General features: G+C 42.3%; 1 protein-coding gene and 1 long non-coding RNA gene across 5 annotated transcripts in view; both read left to right on the plus strand.

Moving 5' to 3' along the window:
- The window catches only part of LOC310671132, a 119,462-nt gene that overhangs the window by 53,459 nt on the left and 38,114 nt on the right, over nt 1-27,889 (plus strand). The window lies entirely within an intron of this gene.
- LOC310670683 (pantothenate kinase 3) overlaps nt 6,931-27,889 on the plus strand; it is a 35,831-nt gene continuing 14,872 nt past the window's right edge. For 2 of the 4 annotated variants that reach the window (XM_083426345.1, XM_083426346.1), the window contains exons 1-6: nt 6,931-7,547; nt 12,823-13,175; nt 14,396-14,649; nt 15,394-15,570; nt 16,462-16,585; nt 18,610-18,735. In XM_083426345.1, the coding sequence (XP_083282471.1) occupies nt 7,520-7,547; nt 12,823-13,175; nt 14,396-14,649; nt 15,394-15,570; nt 16,462-16,585; nt 18,610-18,735 (1,062 nt within the window). In that variant the 5' untranslated portion in view covers nt 6,931-7,519. Of the gene's footprint in view, nt 7,548-12,822; nt 13,176-14,395; nt 14,650-15,393; nt 15,571-16,461; nt 16,586-18,609; nt 18,736-19,987; nt 27,425-27,889 lie in introns of those variants that run through there. The other 2 variants (XR_014507608.1, XM_083426347.1) reach the window with 2 other exon arrangements.

Raw genomic sequence — 27,889 nt, forward strand, 5'->3', positions numbered from 1 at the left:
GAACAAACGGGGGGTCCTCACCCTGTTTGGTTTTTTTAGCATGCATTGTGGGCTCACGACAACACCAGAGCTTTAAAATACCAGTGTTAATTCTTCCCCTATCTAATGATCTTCCTTTCTTTTTAGCTGAGTTGAATGGTTTTAAAGTAATATTAGGATAGCAGCTGACCCCAGGTATAGGATATGGGATGGCTGCCTGAGTTATGAACCACAAAGACTTTGGCTTGAATCTCGCCTCTGCCGTGAACGGACTTCTTGGCCTGAAACCAGGCACACATTTCTCTCAGCTTCAGCCGCCTACCCAACCGCAGTATGAAGATAATAATACCGAGCTTCCTTATAGGGATTTTAATGAGATATTCTACGTGGAGCGCTTTGAACATTCAGAGAATGCTCTGCGAATGCTAAGTTATTGTTTTAATCTGGGATAAGTTTGGTCTTCCTTGAATGGGGACATGTAACTGGGCTCCAAGATGTGTTCTGCTTCCAATTCTCTCTGTGTCTCTGCTCTCTTGTGAGCATGAGCAATACTCCCTCAGAGGCAAATGTGAGAGACCTGAGACGGGCAAAGGACCGGAAGGGATGCCGCGCTGACGGGGGAGGGTTGGAGGTACAAAAATTAGCCCCAATCTCATCTCAGGGGCAGGTCAAAGACTCAGAGGTGCCCTTAAAAAAAAGCACACGACGAGCAGGACAGAAGATAGCTGCCTCAATATTCGACTGCTTGAGACGTATCTAATATAGCTTTATTCAGTCCTTCATCCTGGATCTGCAAGTGCAAAAGTGTTGTCTGCCCTGCTCCCGTTGTTGTAAACATACCCACCCAACCAAAGGTCTGAAGAGGGCCTTTAAACATGTTTGCTTGAACAGGCCTACAAGCCTTACAGTTGCCCCAGACAAGGCAGGTTCCCAATGGTGAGGAAGCTTATAAGCATTTTCAGGCAAATGTTTTTACAAGCCCCCTATAGACCTTCACACAAAGGTTGGGTGAAGAGCAGGCATGCCTCTGGTTCACCTGGAGACATTTGAGGCAGGTGCAACTCTTGCCGCCCAACCCTAGATATTTTTGCCCTCGTGTCAAGCGGAATGCCTCAAGCAGCCTATATTTCTCTCTTCCTTTAAGCCCCTGTTCCTGTTTACACCAGAACACCCCCAAATCTAATTATAGTTAAGATGTCTGCCTGCTGTATACAGAAGCAGTGTTGTTTTTTTAAAAATTATTCTAAACACTCAAAAAGGTGATGTGTTATTCTTCCAAAGTATGTGCAGAACCCCATGCTTGCTGGGTATCTGTACTTTTAGAGTGTGATTTTAAATAAAGTAAAAATGAATAGAATGCTTTGAGGGGGAATATAATTTGTGGCTTGAAACTTCTTTTTAACCCTCCAAGGACCCTATTTTTGTAGTTTGCATGTGTTGCAGAAAATGTTATTCAGCAGCTTTCCTCGACATAGGAACCAACTCCTAGGGGCTGAAGTCCCTTCGCCTCCCCCCAATAAAATATTTGAGGGGGCCGCGCACCCAAAGTTAATGAGGATTGCCATTCAAATGGTGGGTGTGTGCCACGTCTTGTGATTGATTATGTGGGGCAGGTGGCTTGCCTGCCCCCCCCCCTAATATTTTATTCAAGCTGGCACCCTCGTTCCTCAACATGGGGTGGAGAAAATGGGTTAGAGAAAGTGTTTCTCCCTCTCCCATGATACCAGAACTTGAGGAAATTCAACGAAGATGGAAGACTCAGGACTGTTCTGTAACTATTTCTTCTCACACCACAGGAAGTAGTGAGGGCCACCCACTTGGATGGCTTTAAAAGAGGATTGGACAAATTCATGAAGGACAAAGCTATCGGGCTACTAGCCACAATGGCTATGTTCTACCTCTCCTGTCGGAGGCAGTACACCTCTGCACTGGTGAGAATCTCAGCTGGGGAGAGTACCCTGGCATTTAGGTTCTGCTTGCAAGTTTCCCTTGTGCGTCTGGTTGGCCACTGTGAGAACAGGACGCTGGATTAGATGGGCCTTTGGCCTGGCTCAGCAGAGCTCTTGTGTTCTCATGTGGTTCCCTCTAGATGCTTTTGACTACAACTCCCAGCAGCCCCAGCCAGCATGGCTAATGGAAATTGATGATGGGACTTGTAGTCCACAATGTCTGGAGGGTGCCAGATTGGGGAAGACTCAATAAATGCAATATTTTAAAAACTTCAATGAGAAAAAACAAAAGCTGAAAAGGGCACAGGTGAAAGCTAAAATGTTTATAATAGGAATTGAAAACCTAATGTGAGGGGGAAAATTGAGGGAGCTTCAAACAACAGTAAAATGTAACAGGGCACATCCATGCCCTTGTGTAGAGAAGAGCTTTTAGAGGTGGCCAAGGCACATCACAGGCTGTACAAAATAAAACCCTGTACGGATTTTGTTTCAAGTAGCCTTCACTTTGCCTGGTGTTTCTCGGGATGTAGGTTTTAGTCTGATACCTTGGGTATTATAGTTCTCTATTGGTAAACCATGATCAGCTTTCTAGCGTGGTTCCAAATTGAGAATATGCATTTTGGAAGATGTCAACTCGGGCAGCGAAGTTAATGGACATCGGACATTTGGCCGGTCTGGGATTACCTCCTTATTCTTAAACTGATAAATTTGTGACAACCAGAACTAGAAATGTTGCTATCACACTGTCTCCAAAAAAGTAGTGTTCTGCATTTGGGGTGTTAAACTGGGTGCCAGACCCCTCGAATCCCTGGATCTAGCAAGTGTTAGAATTTAATCAAGTCTTCTAATTATTGGAATAGCCAGGCAAACTTTTTAGTGAGGTGATAGCTTGGGTGATGAGCCATTAAGTGGAATTAAGTGACTTGGTGTGAGACATAGGAGAAGGGGGCTCCCTTAACTGAAAAAGCCAGAGTTTGGAGCACAGGTAGCAGTGACTTTATCTAGGAAGGAAAGCAGCTAGCTGGAGATAGAGGGAGAACAATGTTTGAGATCAATGTTTGAATTCTGTTTGCATCCAAGGCTGTGGCTATGGGCGAAATAATACCCTTTTGGGGTGTTAATGCTGTGAACCCTGCCAACATAGGCTCAGGCTGTATATATGTGTAAATAAACCATATATCATAAAGACACAGCAGTCTCCACTGTGCCTCATTCCAAAAACAAGTATGAATCCTGGGTAAGTGCTTGCAATCCCTGGAATCTCGCACCATTCAGAGATTGGGCTGGCGTGCAAAAGTATTCTGCAAGATGTGGAATAACTTGGAAAGCACTTCACACGGAGTACATGCCGTATGTCTCACTCATTGGAGAAAGTGGGAAAACCACCTTTGATTTCACCCTGTATTTGTAGTTAACTCAATATGTTGTTAATCAGCTCCTTGGCCGATCATAAAGGGTTTTGTCGGAAGATCTCAGAGACTGACTTGGTCTGTACTGGGGGAAGCAGTCTTACTAGGCACCCTGGTCCCAAGTTCCATAGGGCTTCAAATGTCAGCAACGAAACACTGGATTTGACTCAGTCGGTAAAAAGAAACCAGAGCGGATTTCAGCATGAGTGTGACATGTGTAAAGCTGCGTTCGTCATTACGCATCCTAGCAGTTGCATTTTGGGCTAGCTGTACCTTCTAAATCAAGATATAAGGGTAGCCCCACCTACATTGCATTGCAGCACTCTCATCATGAGGTTACTAGTATAACTAGTGATCCATCATGGCAAGGCTATCTCTGTCCAGGAATGGTCATAGTTCGGGCACCAGCCAATATGCGCAGCTGCTCCTGATTCAGATGTTAACAAAGAAATAGAGCTGGATATCATCACGATACTGGTGAGACCTTGCCCCAAATCTAATGACCACCCTAATGTCATTACCTAACATGTGAGTGTTAAAATAATGGGAAACAAAATGAGGCCTAATTTGAGTAAATTGTTTACCATATTTTTTGCTCTATAAGACTCACTTTTTCCCTCCTAAAAAGTAAGGGGAAATGTGTGTGCGTCTTATGGAGCGAATGCAGGCTGCGCAGCTATCCCAGAAGCCAGAACAGCAAGAGGGATTGCTGCTTTCGCTGCGCAGCGATCCCTCTTGCTGTTCTGGCTTCTGAGATTCAGAATATTTTTTTTCTTGTTTTCCTCCTCCAAAAACTAGGTGCGTCTTGTGGTCTGGTGCGTCTTATAGAGCGAAAAATACAGTGCACTTCATCACAAAACTTAAATTTGTATTTTAGGAGATCTAACAAACATACAATCAATAGATTTAAAATAAAATCTCTTGTGTTGAATGTATGTGTAGTTTGCCTCAGAATATTTCTATCTTTCTGTACACTGCCATTTCTTGATAAATAAAAGCACTACCTTTTGCAGTGAAATCATATAACCTGACCCAGGGCTGGGAAACTTGTTGCCTTTTAGCAGCGTTGTTGGACCACAACTCCCATCATTCTTGGTCTTCGGTGATGCAGGTTGTGGCTCATGAGGCTTGTCCAACAACATCTGGGTGGCCACAGGTTCCGCAATCCGTTGTCTGTAGCCCCTCATTAAAGTCAAACCTATGTCCACCTCCCAAAAACTCAATTTTTATCAAGAGAGCATTACAATAGAAATTACATAGGACTGGTAATTGCCTTATATTGACTGCAGAAGGCAACGCCTCGTTTTGTTAACAATTACTCCATTTAAACATGCCACCGAGTCCACCGGTACCTATTATGGCACCCACGGCACTTCTCATAAAATGTCCCCTCAAAAATCCACAGCGGAGGAGAGGCCATTTGCTCTTCCTGCCCAGTTCCTTTTTGTACATTGGACATGCCCCTTAAACATGGTCGCCTTTCAATGAGTGTCAGGATTGCACTCCCATTCATTCTGAACAGAGGAGAGATGCAAAGAGTGTGAATGAGTACAACATTGGCTGACTTGATGGGGACGTTCTCACTCCATATTGTGGTCCCTTCGCTTTTTGTTCTCTTTCAGATGTGGCAGCCATTTTGCGTTAAGCTAGACTTCCGCTGCAGCCATTTCGTGACTGGACACGCTGCACTTTCTCAAAATTCCAAATATGCCACACGGGTACAATAAGATGGCAACCTATGCCCATTGCTTTCAGTGAACTTGGATACCTCTGGCTGTACAAGTAATGCTGTGCCCCAAATTTCTCCTGCATTTTTTCCTCAACCATCTTCCATCAATTAACTAGGAAAGAAATTGCATTCCAAAGTTATCAAAGGCGAGGGAAAATGTCAATGAAAGTCTGATGGGTGAAGTGCAGGGGTTTTGCTGGAGTGAACTTTTTTTGTGTGAGGTGGCCAAGGGGTATCTCGTTCATTTATTTATTAAATTTAAATACCACCCTTCATCCAAACATCTCAGGTCCTTCGTGTGTCTCCTCCACATGAGGTCTGGAGGGTGGCAATGAGGAAGCGTTATTGTTTTGCTGTTTTACTTCTTTTCATGTTTTTATCCTGTATTTTTACTTTGTGAACCGCCCTGAGGTCTATTGATGAAGGACAGTATATAAATCTAATGAATAAAAATAGGGTCAGTTCACAAGATTCAAATATATTCTACAGATCATTCTACAAATCCTTTCACCATACACTGTAGCCTTCCCAGGTGTTGTGTTTAAACCCCAAAGGAGGGAATTATGAAGCAACTCCTCCCATGCGTCTTTTTCAAATCCTGGAACTATGAACAGCCAGTGAGGCTGCAGAGTGCTGTAGAAACGTTTAATGGAAAGCAAAACGTACATGCCACCCTTGGGTGCCTTGCGGTGATAAGGTGACCTTAAAATCCCACACCCGCAGAAATTCTAAGGAAATGGTCAAGCGCCACAAAAATGGGGCAGGAAAATCAAAGCCTCTTTGACAGAGGAAAAGAACTGTGAAGGGAATGGACTACATCGCACAGCACTAGATTACACAGAAGTAGGCTGCAAATCTGACCCGGGGTGGCTTGTGTGTGTGTTATATTAAACAGAGGTTAATTGAGCATGGCTTTGGAACATAAAAACCACAGCTATAGCAAATTAACTGTGCGGGGATGTGTATGTCAACTCCGGCATACTCCCCCGCTGCAATCGCTTCAGCCCACCAGTGCAGACGTGACATGGGTTTTAGGCTATGGGTGCGAGGTGGATTCTGAGTTCAAAATCACAAGGATCTCTGAATGCCCAATTGCTGAAGGTCACAGGCAGGGGAGTGAAATTGCACTCGCGTCCTGCACGAGGGATTCCTGTCTGGTTATTGCAAACAGGGCGCTGGACTAGAAGGACCTTCGGCTGGAGCTGTCGGGGCTCATGCGAAGACCATAAGCAGGACACGAGCGCAGCAGCACTTTCCCTACTACAGTACACGTGAATCCCAGACAACTGGTTTTCAGAGAATCACTGCCTCCGACAGTGAGTTTGATGGTGGCTTAGGAGGCGTCCCTTGCAAAAGAAGAAGAAAAAATCATGCAAACGAAGAATACCCTTTTTATTTCAACCGACTTTTACTTCGTTACCTTCCGAGAAAGAATAAACTCAATTTCACCCCCGCCGCCTATCAAGCGTGACCACTAGGAGGCGCTTTCCGCCAACAGAATCACACCTAGAGGCGAGGGGAGGTGGAGCAGGGAAATCCTCGCTTGCCATTGGCTGGTTCGCTGTGGGGTGAGTGGCGTGTTTCTTGCGGCGAAGGTAAAAGCGAGGGTGGGAGGGGGAGTTGTAGCGAGCGTTCCACCGATGCCGCTTTACGCTGTGGGGGGGAAAAAGCCTCCGCGAGAAAATGGCCTCCCTTTCCGACCCTCGGAACTACGAAAGCTCCCGGCATGCTTAGCGAGCGCAGAGTGGCCCAGGAGCGGGAGGGTCCTCGCGGTGCGCTCTGGGAGGCGTAGGCCGGAGAAGTTCGGAGCCACCGACCCCGCCTCCTCCTCCTTTCCCAGCTGCCCTTGCGCGGGTCCCGTGCCTCGGGTGGAGGGAGAGGGAGAGGGAGGAGGAGGCGGGCGGCGTTGTGGCATCGTCAGCGCGGCCCTCCGGAGCCCCAGCCCCACCCACCGCCCGGCGGCCGGCCGTTGTTTTATGTTAGCGGGCGTCTAGTGAAGAGGAGGAGGTGGGGGGGCGGCGGCGGCGGCCGGTGAACTGGCGGTGGTGCCGAGTGTGTGGGTGGGGCTGGCGCGGCGGCGGCGGCGGGTCCCGCCTCCTCCTCTTTCTCCCTGAGGGGGCCACCCAGCGGCAGCGCAGCCCCATGAACCGCTCGCGGGAAGGGCGTTAACAACCCCGCCGGCCCCGCCTGGCCTCCCCCCGGTTCCCCTCAGCCGAGCGAGCGAGCGTCGGCCTCCTCCTCCTCCTCCCTCTCGCCTTCCCCTCCCCGCCCTCGGAGCGCCTCCTGTCAGGCCGGCGCGCGCCCTCGCCTCTCCTCAGAGAGCGTAACATCGAGCCGCCCGCCGCCGCCGCCGCCGCCCTCTCCTCTTCCTCCGGGGGCATCACCCAAGGCACGGGAAGCCCGCGACGGGGCTCGAGCGGAGGTACCGCCGCCGGGAGCGCCGCGGCGGAGTCATGAAGATCAAAGATGCCAAGAAGCCGTGTAAGATTTCCCTCTTCCTGCCAATCCCCCCTTCCCTTCGCTTCTCCGGGGCTTGAGCAGGTGTCGGTTCGCTTTTTAAAACGAAAACCCGGGGGTGGTCAAACCAGGAGAGGAAGCGCCACGCCGCTTTGCTTAGCGTTGGCTCACACTACGTTAACAAAAATAAGCCAGTCGGTGTTGGGTTTTGCATCTGTGGTCTTTTGGTAGCCAGAGGCACATGCTTGGGTTGAGGTTTGTAGATGGAGCGGGGAGCTAATGCGGTGAAGTTTTCCTTGAACTTGACTGGGTTTCAGTGAGTAGTAAGGGATGGCTGTGTCGGCACCACTTTTACACATTATGCATTTTCTCTGTAGGAAACACTCCAGTCTTTCAAAATGTGGAAATGATGTGCAGGTTGTCCTGTCTGATACCTGCACACATTTCTGTTTTGTTTTGTGTTCACGTGGTGTGTGTGCTAGGAAACTGCCATCAAAAAGTGTTCCAGTGAATTGGGTCTGTATATGATGCTGTCTCTGACCTATGTGCTTTTGTCACACTTTCCCTACAGTAGTCCTCTTTAAAATATGATGTGATGTTTGAACTGCTACATAGTTATTTGGTACATTTCCCTCCTCTTCTGCCTAAAAGATGTCCAAATATCAATACTCTGCCCTCAGGCCAATGGCCAACAGCCAATTTAAAATATCACAAAAGTGATTGGCAGGGAAGAGGAAAGAAAGCCAACTCAGGCACTGGTTCCAAAGCTCTGTCAGCTGGAATGGTAAGAGTACAGGAAGAGGTCTCAAGAAAGGCCCTGGAGTGGCCCTGCTTTCATTCTCTCCCTCTGTTGCAGCTTGAGGAAATAGCTGTTGTCAAGTGATGAAAGGATGATAACCCTTCTTCCTTTTTCTCCCCTTTCTACAGCCACTGGCCCTTCATGTAAATTAAAGTTTACATGTTTTCAGTGGGTGTGTGATTGTGAAAATTGGAAACAGATTTTTTCATAGAAGATCTTTTTTAATATTGTGAATTATTTTAGTTGCTTAATATATTATTTCATATTGTCCTATAAGGAACTTTAATAATACAAATCTTCTCAGTGACATCGCAGTAGAAGCTAGGATTAAGTTCCTGTGCAGTTATTAGCACATTCCTGTTTAAGTCATACTGTGACAGACTTTGGGGAGCACTTAAAAAACAACAAATAAGCTGTTCAGTCACACGCATGCATTCTTGGAAGTAAGTCCCACTTGTGTTATTCCTGACATAAGGATACATAGGACTGCAGTCTAACAAGCAATGAATTTTCTTAAAGCCACACTGGCTTTAAGTTTAACAAAGGCGTGTTTTACCCACCTACCCTTTTTACCTTTTGCCCTGAATGGCATGTGCAGTAGGGCCCCAAGGGTAGGCAATTGGTTCCTTTTAATTTTGATACATTTTGATACATGTTTTCTAAGAAACTGCTGTTTTTTAAATAGTGGCATGAGAGAAGTATAAGAAATTACATTTTAGGAACATGTGATTGCATTTACCAGTGTTTTATAATAATATATAGGAGATAGTCAACTGTAAACACTACCAAAATAAAAGATAGTCTTGCAAAATTCTTGCAGATGTGGCATATGCCTCTTGCCCTTTGAACCTGGAAGGAAAATACTGTAGGAGTCTGGAATTTAAACTGAATAACTTAGTAAAATGGGAAATTGTATCCAGTAAACTTAATAGAAGCAGACTCTTTCTAAATAGTTGCAAGAGCTTTCTTATACAAATCTTACTCTTTGGGTTTTTTCCTTTGCTAACTGAGCTTATACAATGTTTGTTTCTCAAATGTCCAGTGTCACATTAATGAATATAAAAAAAAGCTCCAAGAAAGTGCCAACTGCCATGGTGACTTTGCACAAAAGGGAGGTTAAATGTTAATTGTCACTCACTCTTTCTGTTGTTCCTTTTGACAATTACTCTACTCATAAAATGCTTTCCAGCAGATTTATAGACCACTGGTAAGCAGCTCATACTTCTGTTCATGGTTATATGTGAACATAGTTAGGTTTACACTTTCCTGCATTCTGAGTGTTGTAACAAAAGTTGAGGGGGCTGTGCTCCAAAGTAAGCAACAAAACACACCAAATGTTTAATAAGAACAACAATTCATTTAACATTTATAGGAATGCATCTTGAACTTATTTTTATTTCTGTAAGCATACATTTCCTGCCTGACAAATTATTTAAGCACAGGTAAGGTAAAAAAGGGACGCGGGTGGCGCTGTGGGTTAAACCACAGAGTCTAGGGCTTGCCGATCAGAAGGCCGGCTGTTCGAATCCCCACGATGGGGTGAGCTCCTGTTGCTCGGTCCCTGCTCCTGCCAACCTAGCAGTTCGAAAGCACGTCAAAGTGCAAGTAGATAAACAGGTACCGCTCCAGCAGGAAGGTAAACGACATTTTGGTTCGCTGTACTGGTTCGCCAGAAGCGGCTTAGTCATGCTGGCCACATGACCCGGAAGCTGTACGCCGGCTCCTTTGGCCAGCAAAGTGAGATGAGCACTGCAACCCCAGAGTCGGCCACGACTGGACCTAATGGTCAGGGGTCCCTTTACCTTTAAGGTAAAAAAAAGGTAATGTCAAAGACCCCTGGACAGTTAAGTCCAGTCAAAGGTGACAATGGGGTTCAGCCCTCATCTCACTTCAGGCCAAGGGAACTGGTGTTTGTCAACAGACAGCTTTTCAAGTCATGTGGCCAGCATGACTAAACTACTTATGGTGCAACAGAACACCATGACGGAAGCCAGAGCGCACGGAAATGCCATTTATTTAAACGCAGACGTATACCTGGCAGATAGCTCAATTCTGTACATGTCCCATTTAGTTTAGTAAGTCATGCTGCCTAGTAAGTGTAGTTAGAATTGCCACATAAGTAATCTAACATCAGGCAGCCATGTCTGAGTTGCCAGTGAAGATTTTACTACATTTCCTGTGACATTTGTCTAGATTCATAATCCCTGTCTCAAAAGACTTAACCACTGCTTAGCACTTGCTTGGCTATTACGCACTTTGCATATGTAGAAATAATCACCTAATGTTACATATGAATTTGTATTCTTCAAATTAAGCCTATGCTCATATTCCTGTGAGCACAGCTGCACGACAGAAATAATTTCTGGTTCCACCAGATTTGCAGGTGCTGCTTTCCATTAGCTGACATTTTTGCTCACTAAGAAGCAGTGGGTTGTATCTGATGGTGACATTAGGCAGTGTCAGCATTCGATAAAACCCACTGCTCTCTAGTGGCAATATATGCTAAATGTGGCGCACCTTCTGCTTGGGTAGGTCTGGAAACCTGATTTTCAACAGTTCTCCTACTCGCCCTGAAAACCTGCTTACGTGGGTTGCAGAATACTCCAGAACAATAGGGTAATGGCGCAGAGAGCTACCATAAGTAGCAGGGATACTGGCTGTTTCTGATAATTCCGCCCTAGGATACAACCCATGTGGTTGGTCATTCTCAAGAGATAGGCCCATTGAAAATAATGACTCTCACTAACTTAGGCCCATTCATTTCAATGGTTCTATTCTTGAGTACAGTTTAATTGGCTACAACTCATAGGCTTGTATCCAGTGTCATACTAAGTAACTGTCCCAACAGCACAATAATTTACACGTGCGCAGGGGGACTTTCCCTCTTCTCTGTGCCCCCTGCCCTCCCCAGATCTATTCTGGAGCATTGGTGGAACCCCCAGAGCAGATGTAAGGGCTGTGTGGGGCAAGGAGAGTGGGAGATGGCTACTTAGAGTTACAGTGGGTGCAAGCCATAGTCTATAAAGACTGGCATGTTGAAATTTCCTTTTTCTGCTTTACTGCATGCATGCAGCTGTGTTTCATAAAGAATTTACCATTGTATGGACTAAACTTCCTGAATTGCTTCATTGATGACAGTGGGGAGAATGCTAAAGAAGACTCGATACCAGTCAACCCTAAATTGAGCGTCATGAGGTCTCGACCCATGATAAATCTAGTACAAAAGTCTTTTGCAAAAAAGAGTTTCATACATTGTTGGCATCTGTAGCGCAACCTTTGTGAGGAAACTGCTACCACAGCTTCCCCACTGCTGTTCTGAGGAAAATACTTCAAAGAAAACCGCCTTCATGTCTCATAATTAATTTTATAATGAATGATTTTAGGGTGTTGTTTGTACTGTTTTATTGTTGTTAGCCGCCCTGAGCCCGGCTTCGGCTGGGGAGGGCGGGATATAAATAAAATTTATTATTATTATTATATTATAAGCAGCTATTTTATAAAAAGATATTGCCCACCCACAAAACATTAATATGGACTTAATAACTAACCACAAGTAAATGTGAGTGTTCATCTTTATGGCTAAAAGTTATAGCTATCTTCTTGTCAGGAACAACCAAGGTTCAAAGATTACTGGATGTCCTTAGTCAATCTTTTATTATCCAGTGCTGAAGAGTTATAAACAAGTTGCTTATGTCCAAGTACTTTAAGGGAGCTGGGATTGCAGTTTTATAATTGCAAGATAAGGAGGAAGCTACCTAAAGGGTTTCTGAAAAATCTTCCAAGTGGGAAGTATATTGAAGTAATGGTTAAGCCTATACAATATAGGGATATATATTAATATATATTAAATTCCATATTTACATAACTGTTCTCAGAAGGACAGTTCAATGGGACTTGGAAGTAAGTGTGTGTAGGACTGAAAATTGTAGTTTTTCAGGGACCTATAAATGTTTGGATTGACAGAGCAGCAGATTATTTAACCTTATGGATGCTGCTGCTCTTAAGTTGTCTCCCCCCCCCCCCCGCCAGTCCTTATAAAGAATTCACATTTCTGTTTACTACATAGTAGGGTTAAGAGCAAAGTCTTCTTATTTACCTGACTTCTGTTCTGCCTTTCTAAAAAAGAAATCGGCATAATTTACAAACATTTTAACTCACAAAGTAAATCAGTTGTGAAAAGAGTGTTTTTCAAAACCCATCTGGAAAAGTCTACTTTCCAAGTGGTATAATTCACTTTTTAAGAAATGCATGTTTGGATTGTGATTAGCCTTTCGGTTGTTTGTAGCATGCAGTTGGTTTGTCATTACTGGCTCAAATGTGCTAACAAAAGAGGATACATAGGAGTGATCTGTTCCACATTTCTTATGATGTCAAGCAGTTTTTGCTAATTGCTTAGAAAGACAGAAGAGAGACTGTTAAGGTGCTGGCAACCGAGAAGATGTTCCTTCTCAATTTTCATATGCATATGATTCTCTAACAAGTAATTTTGTTTCACCACAGCTTTCCCATGGTTTGGTATGGACATTGGGGGAACCCTCGTGAAACTTGCATATTTTGAACCTATCGATATCACTGCAGAAGAAGAGCAGGAAGAAGTTGAAAGCTTGAAAAGTATTCGCAAATATTTGACATCAAACGTAGCCTATGGGTCCACTGGTATCCGGGATGTCCACCTTGAACTCAAGGACTTGATTCTTTTTGGGCGAAAGGGAAACTTGCACTTTATCCGATTCCCAACCCATGATCTGCCTACTTTTATTCAAATGGGAAGAAGTAAAAACTTCTCAACGCTGCATACGGTGCTCTGTGCCACTGGCGGTGGTGCCTATAAGTTTGAAGAAGATTTTCGCACAGTAGGTAGTTCTGTTGCATCCTCTGTTACATAATTTGTTCTTGAAGTACATTATAGTCTGTGGTAATTAAGTAATAAGTCTCTGAAAGCATTGCCTTTGCTATCATAGGCAAAGATCTGATGGGCCAGGATACTTCTGAATTAGTACTTTGGACCTGTTTGCGTAAGATCTTTGCATGCATGGCAGTGACAACATGCTGGAAACAATTTTTGTCCTGCCTCTACATCTGCTTTCAAAATAGTCCTTTGTTTTCCTTATAACTGCATTAATAACGACATTAATTCAGAATCAGTGACTAACAAGCTCTTCTTCCTCTGATATAGACCAGAAAGTTGTGCTTTATCATGGTCAAAATTTGAGCACGTAGATTTTTAGCCATTGCACCGTTGACAGTTAGCATTCTTCTCTCGTTTTCCTTTGATAGGAGCCCCCAGAACCCAATATTTATATGCAGAGTTGGAAAACAACCAGAAATGTTTTGCATACTTGGGATTTTTTTCAGTCCTGGGTGCATGTAATATGTGGGCCACACTTCCTTGCTATGTCTTGTCTATTGTCATAAATTGCTTACTTCTGTCTGCAGTCATCTAACCCTTTAAGAACAATGACTGTACCATTTTATAAAAGGATTAATGTCAGTCCTTACGTGGGTAGTTCTGAAATAGCAGTGAAGATTATACTTAAATGGTGGATGTATGATGACTTCCTTTCCCATCCAGTCTTTTGACAGTGAGTGTAGGTGGAGTTAGCCGAGTCTTAAAGTTTTATTTAAAGTGTTGTCAAAAATGGTCTGCAAGTAGAAATTGAGTGCATATAGCCTGCAAAAGAGTTGTGCGGGCCTTGCATTTTCTTAATTTACAATGCTTCATCCTCTGATTTGGATAAAAAAAGCGACAAAAGAGAGAAAAAGAGTTTGAGAAGCTAATTTTGAGAAGCTGTTTTGAAATATTCATGGGAAATGAAAACTACTGTTAATATATATGCCAGAAATAGAGAAGCTGATGAAAGTCTAGGAGTTTTGTGGATTTCTTACTACTTACTGGCTTGATTATTTTGAAAATGCTGGTATAAGTTATCATTCTAAAGACACAATAACTAATTCATCTGCTTGTATAACAACTGTAGTCTTTTAAAACCTGCATCTGAGTGAATTTGACTTAAGCTGATATCATTTTGTGATGAGAAGAAGCCATAATAATGTCTCTTTTGCAATTTTGCAGATTGGAGACCTCCAGCTGCACAAACTGGATGAACTTGACTGCCTTGTCAAAGGCTTGCTGTACATAGATTCTGTCAGTTTTAATGGCCAGGCAGAGTGCTACTATTTTGAAAACGCATCAGAACCTGAAAGATGCCAAAAGATGCCTTTTAACCTGGATGATCCATACCCGTTGCTGGTTGTAAACATTGGTTCAGGAGTCAGTATTTTAGCTGTCCATTCCAGAGACAACTATAAGAGAGTAACTGGAACAAGGTAGAGAATTTAAAGAATGCCAGAACAAGCTATTAAATGAAATGATAAATCTGTGTTCATGAGTCTCTTTCAAATGCATATATCATTGGAGAAATTGCCATTCAGAAGTATCTTTTTATTTCGCAGTGTGTTTAGCTTTCCTGTCTTAAGAGCAGTGTGAATTCTTTTTTAGAGTTACATTTTCATTTTTTGGTTAACCACCTTCACAAAATAACTTTAGCATTTTTTATTATAGGCAGCTTGGTTAAAAAAATGGAATATTTTTAAAAAGAAAGGAAGAAAATACCAGGATTTGGGAAGATTTATTCTGGTTTTTATTAGGACTATCAAGCTGCTCATGGCTCTTGCTACAGACACAATTACAAAAACCTGTCCTAGTTGACAGGATATTTGTGGTTACCCTAAACACCATTTCAGCTTCCTTGGCTGGGAGAGGCACCTCGAAAGATAAGTGCTTGAGCTGGGTTCCATAATAATTGTTTTGGTTGGTCTTGCTGTTCCTGATTTTCTAATACTGCCCACCAAGAACTTTCATGATATGGTGGGCAACAACTAAAAATGAACAGCTTATTATTCATTGTTCACTAGGAATGTGTTTTGCCTAAGTCCTTATGTAGATTGTAGTCAGTTGAGCGTATTCAATTTATTTCCTGGGTCGCACAGGTAAGATGTCTAGAATTAAAATTGTTAATTTTAAAGATGCAATTTACAAGCCAATGCGTTTTCTTTCTTTTTTCACACCAGTCTAGGTGGTGGGACCTTTCTTGGCTTGTGCAGCTTGCTGACTGGATGTGAAAGTTTCGAAGAAGCTCTAGAAATGGCATCTAAAGGGGAAAGTACACATGCCGACAAGCTAGTCCGGGATATTTATGGAGGAGATTATGAACGGTTTGGCTTGCCTGGGTGGGCAGTGGCATCTAGGTAGGTGTTGTAGGAGAATACACAGCACCATAAAAAAAATTGCTGGATTTAAGAGGCCTTTAAAAAGATGGGTTGTTCCAATGTTAGTCATACGCTGAAATCAGCTGACATGACTAACTTAGGACCATTGATTTAATTGAGTAGAACTTAATTGGCTACAACCCATTGATTTTTAATTAGAACACCTAATAAGGAATTTTAAAATGTGATGTGTTTACTTAATCTATTTATTTACAGATACATAAGAGGAAACACAAATTGTATCCAACTTAGCATTTGTCACACGGGGAACAGAGCTTCCCTGCCCCACCCCCAGATTTATTCTATGCACTGCACACAGTGGTTTAGTTAACTTAAAGTACTGCCACTTAAATTTTAGCCTACGTACATTGATGCAATGAAACCAATTTAAGAGACCCATATGGTGTGTGCCTGTAGTGCATGAGCTTCCAAAACATGGCCCATGCCTGCATAATAACAAAGAATTAAACTAGGCAGTTGTGTCTGGTTTGTACTCTGCAAGTCTTTGTTCTAATTGCACACGAGACGTATCCTGTTCGGTAGCTAATCTAAAAGTAAATCTGCCAACCTCAAGCCATCGAAACGGAAAGTGGTGTCTGCTGACACAACGTAGTTGGACTTGGCTTCAAACGCTGTTGCTCTTTCCTCGCAGTTTGACCTGAGTCCTTCAACTCTTGGAGCGATGAAAGGCTGCCTAGGTTCTTCTGGGAAAGCCTTGGGCCTTCAGCAAGCACAGTTGTATGTTATTGGCCGTGTTTCCGCACTTACCAGCCCCAGCTAGAGATCTGTGCCCTAAGTGAAAGAAAGACCAGCATAGAAATGGTATTTTTAACAGAAGATTATCTAACATTATGGCATCTCTCTTTCTAGCTTCGGGAATATGATCTACAAGGAAAAGCGGGAATCTGTTAGTAAGGAAGACCTGGCTAGAGCTACACTGGTTACTATCACCAATAATATTGGATCTATAGCACGGATGTGTGCTGTAAATGAGGTAAGCTTTGTTGGAACAGCAGAGACTGCAATGCATTGAAAATCCAGCTTGGAATAGTGTGAGAACTAACAGGTTCTTTCTCTCACAAATCAGAGGTGGCTGTTCGGGATCTGTCTTTTTCTCTATTTGGAGATTTAAGTTGATAATCACTATTTAAACCAAAAGTCTTCAGGTCTTTAAACATTTTACTATAAGCTTTTATTTTTATAATAAGACTTAAATATAAAATATGTACCTTACTGAGTTGTTCTTCTTCCTTTTTTTGTGAGAACACACTTCTGTCTTTGCTGCTGTCTGAAACATCCCATCTGTTTCAAACGTGTGGAAATATGGAAGAGCAGTTGCTCATCTGGAATATTGCTTGCTGCCTTCGGCTTCTTTACAGTGCTGCCTTGTTGCATATGGATCAAGCAGCATTGTACAGGGCTATGAAGGCACAAAGTGCAGCTCCTGTCAGAAGTAGTGGCTTGGTTCGATTGTATTACACTTTCTTGATCCAAATAAGAATTTGTTCTTCTCGCCTAGGATGAAGAATATAGTGGCATATACAAATCAACCCGTTTAAGTTGCCAATACCTGTTGCTATGGTATACATTAGCTAGCCTGGACCTCGCTTACAACTTGAAATGACTTTGGTTGACCATTGTTCCCTTGCATTCACATTGCTACCATGTTACACTGATAACAATTATATAAAATGCCTAGGAACGCAACTCTATGATTCTATGAATCTTATGTGTTCTTCTTTCCCCCATGGATAGCTCAGTTGATTAGAGTGTGGTGCTGATGATAATGCCAGGGTTGCAGGTTTGATCCCTGTATGGGCCAGGTGCATATTTGGGTTGGACTAGATGATCCTCAGGGTCCCCTTCCAGCTCTATGAAAAATAGATTACAGAGGTACCAGATTGAAAACCAGCTAGGTGAGATGTTGAAGGCTTGGGCAAATAAAATGGTCTTTGCTTTGTGCTAGAGGAACATCAGGTTTGGTGCTAGCTGAACCTCCCTGGAAAGGAAATGCCCACAAGCAAAACTGTATGAAAGCCCACCTTTTTGGGTTGCCACCTACCTAACATCAAAAGGTGGGGGAGTGAGTGGGTGCTGATGAGCTTAACATCGGATGGGCTTGGGGTCAGAATTCATGTGATATTCAGGTTCCACACTTGATCCAGACTTGTACCAGCTGAACGCAGTTCCACTTCAGACCACCCTTACTGACAGAAGGTGAGGGGAGGCAACTTTAACTAATTTCCCCCTGCAGCCCCTTGCCCCTACTGAAAATATGCAGAGGGTTGGCCTTCCAGAAATGGGGTCTGCAGGAGCGGGGAAGGAATTAGTGAATGTAGCCTTTCCCCCAGCAGGATCTATACCAGGGGTCACCAACCTACGGCCCGGGGGCCAGATAAGGCCCGAGGGACTTGTTTATCCGGCCCGCAGCGACCCCCGCCGCCACCCGCTCTTACCGGCACGGGGACCCACTTCCAGGTCGGAGGAGCACCGGAATTAGCTTGTGCACATGCGCACGGCCTCCTCCGACCAGATGTGCACCGGAATTAGCATTTGTGCACGTGTACGGGCACACGCCCTCCGGCCTGCCGCACGATCATCGCTCGAGACACCAGCCCGAGGCAAGGAAAGCTTGGGGACCCCTGATCTATACATTCACAGAAGGAGATATCTGGCCCCAACTTTCTGGCAATTTACACAATGCTTCATGCATGCATTTATAGTTTATGGGTTTTTGAAGCGCACATAACTTTGCAAACTGTCCAGGATTTAAATGTCGTTAAAGTATCTAAATGTTACCTAAATGTTGGTTATACAATTTTTTAATTGTTAATTGACTCCACGAGCATTTTCACACTTAACTGGGAATAAGCCCCAGCGGGACTTACTCATGAATTCATGCATAGAATTCATTCATACATAGGATTGTGCTGCTATTCATTCTTGCATCCCAGTGAAAACTTGTATTGCTTTTGATTATATCCCACTGAGGAAACTCTTGTTTTTGTTTTTCTTTAGAAGATAAACCGTGTTGTCTTTGTTGGTAACTTTTTACGTGTGAATACGTTGTCGATGAAGCTTTTGGCATATGCACTGGATTACTGGTCCAAAGGCCAGTTGAAAGCTTTGTTCCTAGAACATGAGGTATGTATGACCACAGCTATGGAATGTAGAGCTAGACAACCTTTATCTTCCAGTACAAATGCCATAATTTAAAATATATTTGTAATGGTTTTCTTCACCCATGATTTGGAAGATGTGTAGCTCTAGAAAGGTGGTGGTTTTTTTGCACCTGAGCTGTTGGGATGGTAAGAGAGATTGTATGCCATGAACCGTTTCGGGGAAGCGGGATTACATTTTAAAGAAAAATACTGTTCCTGCATAGGACAGACGGTTGCATCCCTGGGTTTTTCTTTGAATTTCTCCATTCACTTTTATGCTTTGGTTAATGAACTGAATGCGCATAATGGGTGCAATCCAGCCAAAGTTGAGTACTTTAAAGCATGACTGGTGTCAATGGGAGAGCTTGAAATCTCTTCCATTGACATTACTGGTGCTTAAAAATGATTTGCTGGATTGTCCCCCAAGTATTTCAGTTACCTGGGAAAAACAAACAAGTACCTTAATGAAAGTTCTGGGATAGTAAATGGCATGGTTGTACCTACATGTGTTAATCTTTCAGAAATAATAAATCATGGATTGCTGTCTTACTTGTCAGGTACCGTAGGAGTGCTTGACAGTCACGAGTTAGTGCCTTTGCAGCTCAGATACTGCATTTTCGGTCAATTCCTCTCTCCTCACTAGAGCTTCAAAATTAGCAGTTGTCAGGCTCCCTCTTTGCCACAATAATTACCACCAGTCTCTCAGACAAAGCTCTCCCCGTGACTTTATTTGCCCATGCACGATTTGCTCCAAAACTACCGTGGAGAGTAGGGATGTTTAGGCAATTTTGAGAAGGCTGTCTGATCCAGCTCAGTGCAGTGCTATAGAAAGTATGCTCAATAGTATGTTTCCCTCCTTTTTAGCCTTTGTTCCTCACTCTTTAAGTTGCAGGGAGGTAAACAATATGCTGTGCACACGCCCCATAATGGTATCTTGTGGGCAGAGCTGAGAAGGTTGTTCATGTGGCAATGTTCCAGCTGCCATTCACAGGCTGGGAAAGGGAGAGAAGGGAGCAAAACGTAGGTGGGGTCAGTGCAAAGGCTTGTTTAGAAGTTAGTTTATCCAGAGTATAGATTGACTATACTGTGGATATATTTCTCCTTCCTAATTTGTCCAGGTATCCATTAGGAAAAGGCAAGAGATTTTTGTCATGTACTTCTGCCTGTTTTGAAAAAGGCCAACTTTAATGTGGTAGTCAAAACTTGAATTGTGAAAAATCTTCTTTTAAATACAGGGATACTTTGGAGCAGTTGGTGCCCTCCTTGGATTGCCAAATTTCAGCTGAAGTGCAAAGCATCACAAAACTGAATTATTTCCTACCTTTCTGGCATTATTACAACACTGTTTTATATCAACTGGAACCAAAGGGCCGCTGTCTTGCTATAAATGTCTTTAATTGTAAGAATGATGAACTGTCTCACTGAGACAGAGTTTGAAGACTAGGTGTTTCTTTCAGAAGCACCTGGTGATTTCCTTGTGTAAGGCAACCTCTAACACACGCTGAGAGTTCAGTATGCACTACAGCCTCTGAGAAATGAGCCTAGAAATCAGAATTGGAATATTATTCTTAGTTTAGCTGTCCGAATCCTGCAGCGCTGATCAAATTTTGCTCCAAAAACCCCCCTCCAGGCTATTAGCTTGCATCTAGTTGTGTCAGTCTTATAGCCATGTGCTGAATGTTAATTTCCCATTGGGTCAAAAGAAATTGACCCAGGGCCACAACCAAGTGCCATCTGCTAAAAATGAAGTTCTTTGATGCAAAGAGTTTTTTTCCCATCAGTGCAGAGAGATTACAGTGTGTTCAGACTTCCAGTATTAAGGTTTCGAGAAAATAAAAATGAAAATATCAGCAAAGACTTTGTACAATTGATTTAAGGTGAGTTAAACAACTAAATACACTTGTGTTTGGCTACCAACTGTATGGTCAGGTTTTGTTAAGCTTTGCAGTATCCAAGTTCATTCGGTGGTTAAATGATAGCTGCCTGTGTTGGACGTTCTTCCACGTAGGATTTTCAATCAAACATTAAAGGGCTTCAGAAAATGGCCAATAGAAAAAGTCCATAGTTCAAAACCACCAAACTTTATTAAAAACTTGGCAGCTGGTGTGACTGAGATCAAAGTAGCGATAGCATTTCAGTTCTTAACATTGACAGTTCTGGTGGGATGGCTTTTGTGCAATTCCTCAGTTTATAGAAAAACACTGAAAAATTAACCCAGATGTCAATTTAGGGCAAGTATTAAGGCAGCTTTAGAGGTTGTACTGCACAAACTCAAAAGGTCCAGTGTTCATTGTACTCCTGATAAACCGTTCCAGATACTGCAACAGTGTGGCCTTGAAATAAACTCAACATACTGGGGCTATGTATTTTCACTGTCTGCTGTTTTCAGACTTGATTGTAAAAGTTTACAATAGTGGCATACTTGTAGATTGCTGCAGCAAAGCTTACCATAAGACCTCAGAAGAAGAAGAAATCATCTCAGACAAGAAAATTTCTATGCAGAGAAATACATAATTGTATCTCGAGGAATATGCAGATATCCAATCCATGAATGAAGTTTTCCAGATGGAAATTTACCACTCCTACTAGAGCTCAAGCTTAGTGCTTGATTTACTTGATCAAGTTGATATTATTTGGGCACATCAATCCTTTATACAGCAATATCCATATGGAAAATGTATCTCTAGATATCTAGTGTGCATGGCTTTTCAATTTTTAAAATTCAATTCCATTTAACTACATTTCAGCGCTCATTGTCAGTAATTAGTGTTGATGTTGCTTGTGTTGACCTAAAACTGATTTCCCTTTCTTACGACTTAAAAATTGGTGATCTCTAGAGCACACAGCAGTGTTCAGAGATACATATTTTGTTGGTCTCATGCTGGACAGAAAATACAGGCTGAGCCAAGTTTCTTGTTAAAGAGATGTTGTACTGGACTATTGTGACCCCATCTTTTTAAAAAAGAAAAGTATAACAAATAATTCACAAATGGTTACATGGCAGTAACACTTTGCCTTTAAAAGATTATATATCTTGGCCTCATGTCTTAACCTAAGTGTTTCAGTTAAAACGTATGCTCTCGGTTGCAATTTATATTTTTTAGTACATATCATGGACTGTAAGAAAATAATCTATTCTAAAGTATCTCTTGCTCTGTACTGAGTGCCATTCAGAACTGAAGATAACTGGACAACTCTTCCATTTTGGTTCCTAGGCAAGTGCATTACAAGAGTTTTGCTCTAGAAGCAAGCAGGTTTGACATGTGGTGGCCTAGTTGACACATCACATTAAATCAGAGTTTAAAACAAACTCTGGTTTAGTGTTCCCATGGTGCTCTTCTTTTCCTGCTTCCATGCCATGGATGAATGAGCCAGAGTCTGGTGTGTCATGTCCATCAAACTTTTGGTTCATGGTTTGTTTCCTCCACACTGCTTATGGTTTGTTTTAGAGGAAACAAACCCACGAGCCTTGGTTCAAATGCCCCAACTGGCTTGTTTTGTCTACTGTATAGAAGCAGGGGAGGAGTGCTATGAAAATGTCTGAGGAGTGTGCCGCCAGCACATTGCTCATTTATATTAAAGCAAAAGTTTCTAATAAACTATGGCTTAGTGAAACAGCTCGGTATGTCCCACTACAGGAAAACCATAGGTTTGAGAGAAACCCTGTAAATAAAAGCATCAGCAGTTTCTGTGCCACACAAGTCTGCATTTATTACATTAAAGCAAAACGCTTTCCCTGCCTTTTTAGATTTGTAGGAATAGAAGCCTGGAAATGTTATAAATCCCCATCATTAATACATGGCTCCTGTTGCTAAAATGGTCTCATTTAGCACAAAATGAAAAGACTGACCTCTTTTAGCGTTAGCACTTAATACATAGGACTGCTAAAAACTTTCTGGGGAGATAGAAAAATTGCTGGTTAGGTAAAGCAAGAGGTTATTTCCTTATTTCTTTAAGGAAAGGAAGAGGGGTTCTGAATGTTTTGGCTCTTAAGTCTAGTTTTAAGTGTGCCTTAATGTATCGAGTTTCAACAAATTGGACAATAATATTTCTGGTTTTGGATTTTATCTGTGGTCCTCTTAACACGGAATGGTGCCAATTCTACAATTGGCCCCTGTCAATCAAATGAAAAACTGTAAAGCCAGGTGGGCCACTGGGTAGCTAGACCTTTTTTACTTATTTTTCTCACTGTACCCTCTCAATCATGTAATCCTTAGTGCTCTTTGGGGTGCAGTGCGATATGTAGCCCTGGGTGCAATATAATACTAAAATAAGAGAATGTCATCCTGTTCAGAAGGCAACAATCTCTTAACAAGCCAAATCATTTTCAAGTTCAGTGATAGTACAATGCAATATCCATTCCATGAAGATATTCTATAGCATTTTCCTTCCCCAACCATTAAACTAGGTAATTAATTGGCCACGGGGAGGATTCATTCAACTAATGAATCTCATCAACAGAACTCCTGCGCATGGGCTTTTACTTGTGCAACAGGGCTTTCCCTACCCCCAAAAATGGTGCTGTGGGTGATCAGGAGAACCCCAGGAACAGCCTGGGTGGATCATTTTGTATAGTAAGCCGAAATGGCATAATGCGTTCCACCCCATATATTTTCCATTCCTTACGTGTATTTCCATGGACATTTTTAAAGCACCATTCCACTAAACCCACGAGGGAAGTATAAGGACCAGATCGCCTTTCTCCTTGCTTGCCATTTGTGTTCTGCTTTGCGGAAGCTAATAAGCTACATGAATCTATTGGAAGGTAGGGAACCCATCAACCTCCAGATATTGGACTACTCCCATCATCCCTGACCATTGGCCATGCTGGCTGGGACAGATAGGATTTCAGAGTCCAACAATATCTGGCAGGCCACAGGTTCCCCAGCCCTGCGCTGTCTCTGTGCCATTGAAGTTGATTGTCTGCAACCCTGCTGGATGTCACTGATCAAGCAGATTAAGGCTAATAATGCGTTCGTCCTTCTAATTGTACTGCTGCTTAAATCATGTAAGAGTAAATCCTGATTTGTTACTATTTGCAAATGCTGTGGACATTGTACCTTTCTTTCAGCATGCTGGGAATTCAGGCAACCGTTGTTGCCAACATCCATTGAAATGACAAAACCTTAAGTATTTGACCGACGGCATGTGTGAATCCTAGCTACACCACTGAGCCAGTGTTCCTTAAATTCTTTGAGATATTCCTCTGGGCTGCCTCATGGATTGCTGTTGAAAATAGGGATTAAGGATTTAGCACAAGGGTAGGCAAACTAAGGCCTGGGGGCTGGATGCGGCCCTATCGCCTTCTCAATCCGGCCTGCGGACGGTCCGGGAATCAGTGTGTTTTTACATGAGTAGAATGTGTCCTTTTATTTAAAATGCATCTCTGGGTTATTTGTGGGGCATAGGAACTCGTTCATTCCCCCCCCCCCCAAAAAAAATAGTCCAGCCCACCACATGGTCTGAAGGACAGTGGACCGGCCCACGACTGAAAAAGGTTGCTGACCCCTGATTTAGCATATTTAGTCCTCTAATGTGAAGTGGGTGCACATCTTCATCCCAACCCCAAGTATACCATATCCTGGCGCCAGTTGTGTACAGCATGGTGGAGATAAGATGGGGCCGGGGAGAAGGTCATCACCTTGCCCATTACAGAATTAAAAGAAGCTACGTGCTAAATTTTTAGATGTCTGCTGCTTTAATGTGTGAAGCAGCCCTTAAAAGAGGTTTTGAATATTTTTCAAGTGCTTGTACTGAGATTAAAATTTCTGTTGCTTAAGGATTCAAACGTGGTTCATTTAACCTTCCAAATATTCATGCATTCATGCTCTGTAAATAGTGCATATATCAATAAAACTGAACTGAATGCATTTAGGTTAAGTAAATAATAATAATATAAATTTAGTGGTAGGTCAAAATATATTTCTAATTGAACCTTTCTACTGATAGGCCATGTTTGGCTGTTGGTTATAATTTCCAAAAGAGGATTCAGGGGTTGTGAACCTTAACGCACTGTGCCATTAAAAAGGGACGCTCCTTTTCATTATAATTCAAATGAAGTACAGTATAATAAACCTTAACCTTGTTGAGTTAAGACTATAAAACTTGGGAGATAAGAGAGTTGAAGATCAGATTGCTTACCTGTGCTAAATGGAAATGCTGGAAAAAGCAGCGCAGGATTGAGGCGGCAGGTGAAAAACAAGATGCCTTTATTGAGAGGTGATAATCCACTTAAATTTTCTTAGTACTATCATGCCTAGAATGCAGTGACTTGAGGTTTCCTAATTACAAAAAGCAATGGCCATATTCTGAACTTTGGTAAAATGAGAAAGACACCCGCAGCAAACATTTCCCTTGGTCTACTTAACAATATTTCTCTCCCTCCCACAACCCAAAAAGATGTTTTGAGACATGGCAAACGGTCAGGAAAATTGTGAGCATTCATTTAACTCTGACGTTCGTGCAACTGATCAGCATTCAAAAAGTTTGCCAAGTGTACATTGGACCACAAATCCTAACTCTACACCGGTCTCAAAGGCACTTCATCTTTGAAGAGCACCTTTTTGTGCGGGAAATGGCAACATGAAAATAAGTTCGAAATGGGTGCTTTTGGTATGCAGCACTGTAGAAAATAATGGATCTCATGCTGTAGGAAGGTTTAGGCCAGGCTTCCTCAAACATGGCTCTCCAGATGTTTTTGAGACTATAATTCCCATCATCCCTGACCACTGGTCCTGCTAGCTAGGGATCATGGGAGTTGTAGGCCAAAAACCTGGAGGGCCGAGTTTGAGGAAGTCTGGTTTAGTGTTAGTCAATTAGTGTTCCTTGTCCTGTTCACTGTGATGGATAAAGTAGATTGATGGTACTTTAACCCATCACTGCTTTGTTTTGATAGCAAATAATGGGCTACTTCAGTTTGGGGACATAATGCTAAACTCATGCCTTGTGAAAGAGTTGGAAGTAAGCTGTGGGCTTTTAAATTTCCCCCCTCCCCATTATCTCTCCGGCTAAAACATCAAAATCACCCACTTTCTGTTTTAAACTGATCTTAAATCTTTTGTGTCTCTGAATCAACCAGGGCAGGGAGAGTATTTCTGGTTAATTTAATCAATGGTTTGTTAACACACTGGGATCCTAAACCATGGTTTGATGTTGGGTTTGTTTCAATAAACCATACTTCAAAACTCTTCATTCCCTTTCCACGATGAGCTGGCTTATTGCAGTTGTGCTGGAGGTCAGGGAAAGGGAGTGTAAATCTTTCAAGTAGCACCAAGCCACTGGTGGCTGACCTTTGACCTGCTGGAGCAGTGTGGCCAGTGGTTAGGGAATGATGGGAGTTGTAGTTCAGCATCTGGAGTGGCCACAGGTTAGGCACCTCTATACTAAACCATTGTTCAGTACTACATTGGAAACAGGTCATGATGTTCCTTCATGAGAGGCTAGATGGTGGATCAAAGAAATGGTTTTTACAATCAGAGTTTCAAGTCTGATAACTTCTTACCAGACGGGACAATTTATCAAAGTGTAATTATGCCTCCTGGACTAAACTCATAACTGGTCAACAGTTCATTAAAGCTGAGAGTACGTCATGAAATTTGCTTTTTATAAAACAGGCTGCAATTAATATATGCTTTACAGAATGTCACTTTGTTTTCAAAATTTCAAAAAGCTGTTCCTAAGTTTGCGTGTTGATCGTCATAGCAATGTCCATTCAAATAATGTTATTTGATCTACATAGATCAAATGGCTGCATCTATTACTGTTTTTATTGTGAACACATTCCTAAAAAAATAATAATCCAATGTATTATGGGTAAGGTTCCTCCACAAGACGCTGACAAATAAATGTGGACAGAATTTCTTCTGTAATTGCAACAAATTTAACTATTATCTTTGGCTTTGGTTGTTAATACATTTCAAGCAATAGTTTCGAGTAACTGTACAGCTTGTTAGCTTAAGGTTCAATCATTACAAAAGGATTTTTTAAAGTTTTGTAGGTGGGGAAGTTTTAATATACAGTACATATTAATATTCACATTAATGGGAAATACGGAATATTTCGTATTTTCCCACTTGTAATGGCAAAGTTGGCATTTTAACTCTGGTTTTGAATAGTCTAAAAGACCAAATTGTAATTGAAAAATACTTTTTGATTCCATTGCAGGCTCACATTCTGCCAGCTTACTGTGCATATAACACTTAACCATAACAGCCGTTTTCAAATAAGTTGCCTTACTTTGTTGCAGTGAATTTATTGTCTTTTTCTCTTGTTTACTGTTCTGACAATGATGTAAAAAATGTATGTCTTGCAAATGTTTCATTCATAGTTGCTAAATTATTTAACACGTCTCTTGTAAATTGTTTTTTTAATTTATTTTCATCATGGACGCTCTTCTGTGTCATTTTCATGCCACGATGGAAGCCTATACCGTAATCATTCCCGTCGCCACTGTATAAAAATCCTCTGCTGCTTGCATGAGTAAATGTGAAAATTTAATTTTGTTGTTTGATGGGCACTTTTCATTTCCCCTTGTTCTACTACTGTTCTGTATGAATGAACAGAACTTTTACTTTTTTTTTCCTAAATAAATACCAATGGTTGATTCTCTTCCCCCATACTTTTTAATTCCATGTACCCTTGCAAGCTGTCTTAATAAAGGGGTGAGAAACCTGTCTTGGGTGCCTTTTTTATTTTATTTTTTTAAATGATGCTGAATTTCTGCAAGGAAGATCCTATACTCATAACAGTATTCCTGTTTGTGGGTACATAGCTCAGGAAATCACTATGTGACTCATAGTTTTATCTTGGTTCAAACCACACATTGCGATTCAGCCACATAAATGAAAACAATGCCTTGGTTGGGAAAAGTGAGCAGGGCCTGATTATTAAAGAGCAGAACTGCATCTCCCAGAATTCTTTGTGGGAAGCCACCTACTTTAAATGTAGTTAAACGTAAGGGTGTGGATGTCGCCTGAGGCTCCTCTTGCAACAAGTGATCTGGCCCTGGGTTGTAAGAAACTCCTCATGAAAAGCTGAAGAAGTGAAAACGCACCGGCAGAAAAATTAGCATTGTTTTAATTTTATCCATAAATAAGAACATTAAACATTATCTTTCGTATGCTACATGGCATTACTGT

Source organism: Podarcis tiliguerta (assembly GCF_965153285.1).
Source record: "Podarcis tiliguerta genome assembly, chromosome: 2".
Lineage (NCBI taxonomy): Eukaryota > Metazoa > Chordata > Lepidosauria > Squamata > Lacertidae > Podarcis > Podarcis tiliguerta.